Below are 6,000 nucleotides of genomic sequence, written 5' to 3' on the forward strand. Positions count from 1 at the left end.
GATGCACGATAGCCAAGTTTGAAAAAAGATCTGAAAAAATATTTTGTTCCTTTAAAAATATTTGTAAAAAATTGAATATTGCTCCTTGAATAAACATATATTATTTTCACTGAAAAAGCAGAGTTTTCTTTTAAAACGTAGCTTGGATACCACAGCCTCTTGGGAGGGTGGGGAAAGTAGGGGTCCAATGGAAGACTGCGGGTGGTGTCGAGGGCACAGTTTGATTTAGGACAGTAACAGTTTGTTACAGTATTCTCCTGGGAGGCTCCGTTCATATCCCGTGGGATCCACAAATGAAGCAAAGTGTAAAATAACACCTGAAAAAAAATTATATCTTGTTTATTTAATTTATGGTAGGAAATATTTCGGGTATTTTCCAGATCTTGTCTTAGCTTGGGCCAATACTGTGACACCAGTAGATTGGAGTTCAGTACTTAAATTGGTGATGGCTAATCTAGGTAAATTTAAGGACAAAGAATCTAAGTCTTTTTTTTTAGATTTTTAATTTTTTTTTGAAAAGATATCTTTGTTTGGACAGCGAGTGCTGCTGACCTATCAGGGAAGTCAGACTGATTCGGAGGTGTAGTCACATCTGACAGCTTGCAGGACCTGAACTGACATCTGTAGAGCTACAATCATTCCGACGGGTGCGTCAATCAGCACATTAATCCAGCTTCCTTACAATCTTTGGACTCGGTCACTTCTTTGATCTGATTCCTTTGACACTGTCCACAGCAATCACTGTTTAAACAGGAATATCCACCAACAAGGGACTTCAACTTAATGATAATTCTTTGTAATAGCTTGACGTTGAAAGGAGATAGCTCGGCCGCATGCTCAGCCTCGATGATGCATGTCATTAGATAGAGCAGCAGAGACACAACAATCCATCTCGCATTATGAATTCTTTCACAACCTCCGTCATAATAGACCTGCCAGTATTTAAAAATACAGGACAAGCTTTATTCCAATGGAAAGTTGCCTTTATGCAACTGACTGAGACCCAACTTTAGTGTTAAAGGAAGCTTGCCTTCATTGACCTTTCTCTTGATTTATTTACAAACACGACAAAGTAATGGCATTAAAATCACATCATTGCCGCACTTGCATGTTACGTCATCTCAACAGATTGACCCACAGCTTTCCACCCTCCTCCCCTCCCCGAACAGAGAAAGGTTCAGCAAACACTTTGTTATGTGGAGGCAACAACAACTTGTATTTATATAGCACCTTTAATGTGGTAAAACATCCCACGGCGCTTCACAGGAGTGTTACAAGACAAAAAAATAAATTTGACACCGAGCCAGACCAGAAGAAATTAGCGCAGGCTTGGTCAAAGAGGTAGGTTTTAAGGAGTGCCTTGAAGGAGGAAAGAGAGAGAGAGAGGTTTAGACAGGGAGTTCCAGAGCTTGGGGCCTAGGCAACAGAAGGCACGGCCACCAATGGTTGAGCGATTATAATCTGGGTTGCTTAAGAGGACAAAATTAGATGAGCACAGACATCGTGGGGGTTTGTAGGGCTGGAGGAGCTTACAGAGATAGGGAGGGGCGAGGCCATGGAGGGATTTGAAAATAAGGAACAGAATTTTGAAATTGAGGCGTTGCTTAAGGCAGAAAGCTCATTTAAGACATCTTCTTTATAATGCCGAAAAAGATGGCTGTTTACGCTCAGAAACACTCCCTTTGGGGCAACATTGCAAAATCAAAGCTTCCCAGTGGGTAATGTTGTGGGATGGTTTCCCCATATTGCAGCAGCCTGGCAAAGGGGCTACTTCACCTACCCTGACACAAGGCATGGCTCAGCAAATGGCTTATGGGGCTTCAGCAAACACCAGCTTTGGTCCCTTTTGAATGCATCCAACCTTGACCTATGACTGCCATCCAATCAAATAGGATTTTTTTGAGAAATGCAGAGTAATAAAAAACCGTGTTAAGACCAGAAGCAAAAATCCAGTCTCATCGTGAAAGTAAGTTAGTGCAAATCGCCAGGCTTTGGAAACCTGTTGGATTGCTCTGAGGCCCACCCAGCCAGCAACCTCCCCAAGTGCATTGTCACTGAAATACTGCACCACACCTGTAACCTCGATAACAGGAAATAGTGGAGATAAAATAATTGCAGATTTTGAAACAATATGAAATATAATACCTTCATTTACAGTTCAGCTTATTGTGATGCGACATCTCAAGGCACCTCGTATAATTAATGACTTTTTAAAGTAGATTGGACAAATGCAACAATCATTCTGTACCAGCAACAACTCACAAACAGCAACGAGATTAATGACCAATTAACCTTCTTGACCAATTTGCAGGGCTATGGGGAAAAGAGTGGGGGAGGGACTAATTGTACAGCTCTTTCACAACAGTACACGATGGGCCAAATGGCCTCCTTCTGCACTGTATGAGTCTAACCTGTCTCTTTGGCGATAATGGCTGAGAGAGCAATGCCAGCCAGAGCAACCAGGAGAATTCCTTGCTCTTCAAATAATGCCACAGGATCGCTAACACCTGCCTGAACTTTCAGAACAAGGACCTCGGTTTAATATCTAACCCAAAGGACCGCACCTCCCAAAATTGCAGTTCTTCCCATCAGTGTGCACTGGAGCATGACGCTAGAATATCAGCTCAAATCTTACTAGGTGGTCGATGCTACAACCGTCTGACCACCACGCAACCCCCACTCCCACTCCTCCCCCCCTCCTACAAAGCAAAGATGCAATGGACAGAACCAAACTGACTCATAGTATTACATACAGCACAGAAACACTCCATTCGGCCCAATTAGTCCATGTCGGCGTTTATACTCCACTCGAGCCTCCTGCTGTCTTTCCTCATCTAACTCTATCAACATAACCCTCTACTTCCGTCTCCCTCCCTCCATTCGCTGTATCTATACCATTCGCTTCAATCACTCCCTCGCGAGATCAAAACAACATTCTGATTTTTGAATTCTGACTAATAGCACACACACACAAACATTAATTGAATCTTTTAGGAGGAGAAGGGGTTATAGGACCACTTTAATTCCGGCAGGGTAAAAAAACACTGCTCTGCGCAAGTTTCTCAAACTTGATCGCTCCCTCCATGACTACAGGCAGGAAGTGTAAAGGTGACAGCAGTCTCCCCTCCAATGTTACTCCAACTGCTACCTGACAGAATCCCCTCTTCACTGGGACACATTTTTATCATCACATTTAAGAAAAAGCAGCGTTATAACCGCGACTGGCGTTAGGGCTGGGTTTTATAAATATGTGTTTTGCAAACGAAACTGATCACACGCTCCCCCAGGGAAATTGACACACTCACATGGTCGTTCAGCCTCATCCTCTCTCGCTGGAGCAAAGGGTCGGTTACATTGTCCGGGTGAGGTGCTCACAGACAAGCGGGGAAATCAGAACAAAACTATCCAACAGATCACACATCTCGGCCAATCCTTTCCCACGCGAATCCATTACATTACAGACGTGTCCCGACATGTTCCGCCTACTTATCTTGGCCCCAAGGAAAAACTTTTTAAAATGGTTATTTTCATAAAGACTCCGCCACTCCCCTGCAGGAGTTGGCACCACTCGATACTGAGAGTCATTCCAACCTCCCACCTTAACAGCAAGGGGGAGAGGGGGGAGCAAAGAGTGGAATGTTGCAAAAGACTTTAAAAATATACTGTGTATCAAGTTCTAGAATAATGCTAACATCAAGAGAAGTCACAGCATTCTGTTCCAAAAGACAGTTCACAATTCGCTAAAAAGAATCTTCGAAGGATACAGAAGGAAGCCCTTCGGCCCATTGTGCCTGTGACAGCTCTCTGAAAGAATTAGTCCCATTCTAGCCCTGCTATTTTTTTCCCCATTTTTTAAAGTAGTAATTCAATTCGCTTTTGAAAGTTAACTATTTAATCTCCTTCCACCCTTTCGGGCAATGCAAAAAAGGGTGTTTAAATATATATATATATATATATATATTGCTTTTAGATTGTACAATATGTTATTAGTGTAAAATGGTACATAGAGAGAAAAAAATGCTGGTTTCTCTCTGATCAACCTTCCCGTTAATCCACCCCCCCCCCCCCCCCCACCCCCCCAAAAAAAACTTTCTTACCTGTACTCCTGGGCTGGGTGATGAGGGTTAGGTCCTGACGTCCTTAAAATCCCTGACATTTCCGATCTGATTTCGTTTTCTATCATCTCCTTCCAAGAACTAAACGGTGTACACAGGCACACACAGGGTGGGAAAAAAGTGCAATTTTTTTGGTTACCATCTGCAGATTTTAAGTTGTAGCTATCCAGCACTTCAGGAAGAAAGCAGTGTTACTTCAAAAACCATGTAGATTAAACACAAACTCCACCAAGCTAACAGATACAGTATCTGCAGCGACACTAGTCATAAATGGGAATATCATGACATTTGTAGACCAGCAATTGCTTTATTTTACAGATATTGCAAAGACAACGATTGCACAGGTGGTGGGACTGTCGAAACTGTCAATAAAATGCCTCGAAAGCGGGGGAGTTAAAACAAAAGATTTTCTTTCCATGCAATCATTTTTACAGCAGCAGTTAGTTAATAATTAGCTGGGATTTTTTCACAAAACGTTCAAAACTGCACGCAATTACAGCCATCCAAAAAGTTTCAAATTGCATTTAAAAAAACTGCAAAACTGTATCAATAGCCTTGTATTGAATGCAATGCAGCCCGAGAGATTTGTTTTGATGGGGAGCAGAAAGCTACCGAATAGATGTCAGTACCTGCTGGGATTTCCCTATTGCTCCGAAGTCCTGTTTGAATTTTTTGAATCCACACAAACGGTTTTTAAATTTCCCGGCTCTGGCAGATAGCGATCCCGGCGCATGCGCGCGGTGCGGCGATGGATGGTGGGGGCGGGGGAGGGGGGAATGAAGGAAGAGAAATCGATTAGTCGGCTGGGTCAGAGATTTATCATGAATTGCGTGGCCTCCTCCACACCTCCTGCTAATACATTTTCATCTTCAGCCCCATCCTGCAGGCAGGGAACGATTCCTTACACAGAGAGACAGAGGCCATGAAAAAAAATTCAGACAATCCCTTTGCTTGAAACGAATCCAACTTTTTTTTTAAGTTTTCAAAAAGTTTCTTGAAACAAAGTTGCAAACGCCACCAGACTTGTTGCCAGAGGCTGTAGACCGCGGCTGGCACCTGGAATAAAAGCTGGTTTTCAAATAAAAGTTCTTCCCAAACTTTTATCTTTAGGGATCTGCTGGGATGTTTTGTCAGTTTCAGGCTGTTTGATTCCCAGAGGGTTTTTTTTTGCTCTCTCCCTGGTCCTGGAACTTTCTCCCTCTCTCTCCTGACAGTTGGTGCTGGTGATTGAATGAAGCCGTTAGTTGGAGGTGCACTGGATCTATTTTACATTAACACACGCACACACACACACACACACAGGCTCTTTTACTGCCTCTGCACTCCCGCCTCCCACCCTCTCCCTTTCCCCGCCGCTCTGCCCGCGCCTCCTCTCGGCTCCACAGTGACTTCGCGGGAAAGGCGGCCGGTCTGGCGCGGCCGACATAACATCAGCTGGCCTCTTGTGCAATAGCAAGGAGGGGGAGGGCGGGCAATGAAGGGGGAAGTAACACTTGAAAGAATAAAGAAATAGCCTTTAAACCGACAGAATGCACCCCTTCGGTACTCCAGCACCAGTTTTTTTAAACAGTGGCTACATGCATTGGATGCACTGCAGCAGGTTCATGAGGCGAGGCTCAGAGGCCATGTATGCCCCCAAACATCCCAAAATCGAGGCTTACAATTTATAAATAAAAAAACGGATTCAACATATTTTGCTTTGATTTCCAAACGATGCATTATTTTTGTGCTTGCCTATGGGCCTCGTGTTATAATGTGTCACAGTGATAAATACAAATTACACCACTTGATTTTTAAAAAATCGCTCCAGAAGTCACATTTTTAACGAAAGACTTACATTTATATAGCACCTTTCACGACCTCAGGACAATCCAAAGCGCTTCGC

General features: G+C 43.5%; 1 protein-coding gene across 2 annotated transcripts in view; it reads right to left on the bottom strand.

Annotated features, from left to right (window-relative positions):
* foxn4 (forkhead box N4) overlaps positions 1-5,422 on the bottom strand; it is a 39,680-nt gene extending 34,258 nt beyond the window's left edge. The window contains exons 1-2 of one of the 2 annotated variants that reach the window (XM_070886390.1): positions 4,745-5,422; positions 4,098-4,196 (exon numbers count right to left, since the gene is read on the bottom strand). In XM_070886390.1, the coding sequence (XP_070742491.1) occupies positions 4,098-4,183 (86 nt within the window). In that variant the 5' untranslated portion in view covers positions 4,184-4,196; positions 4,745-5,422. Of the gene's footprint in view, positions 1-3,305; positions 3,369-4,097; positions 4,197-4,744 lie in introns of those variants that run through there. The other variant, XM_070886391.1, reaches the window with a different exon arrangement.
* Between the last annotated feature and the right edge of the window lie 578 nt (positions 5,423-6,000).

The sequence above is a fragment of the Pristiophorus japonicus genome, chromosome 8, assembly GCF_044704955.1.
Source record: "Pristiophorus japonicus isolate sPriJap1 chromosome 8, sPriJap1.hap1, whole genome shotgun sequence".
In the NCBI taxonomy this organism is placed as follows: Eukaryota; Metazoa; Chordata; class Chondrichthyes; family Pristiophoridae; genus Pristiophorus; species Pristiophorus japonicus.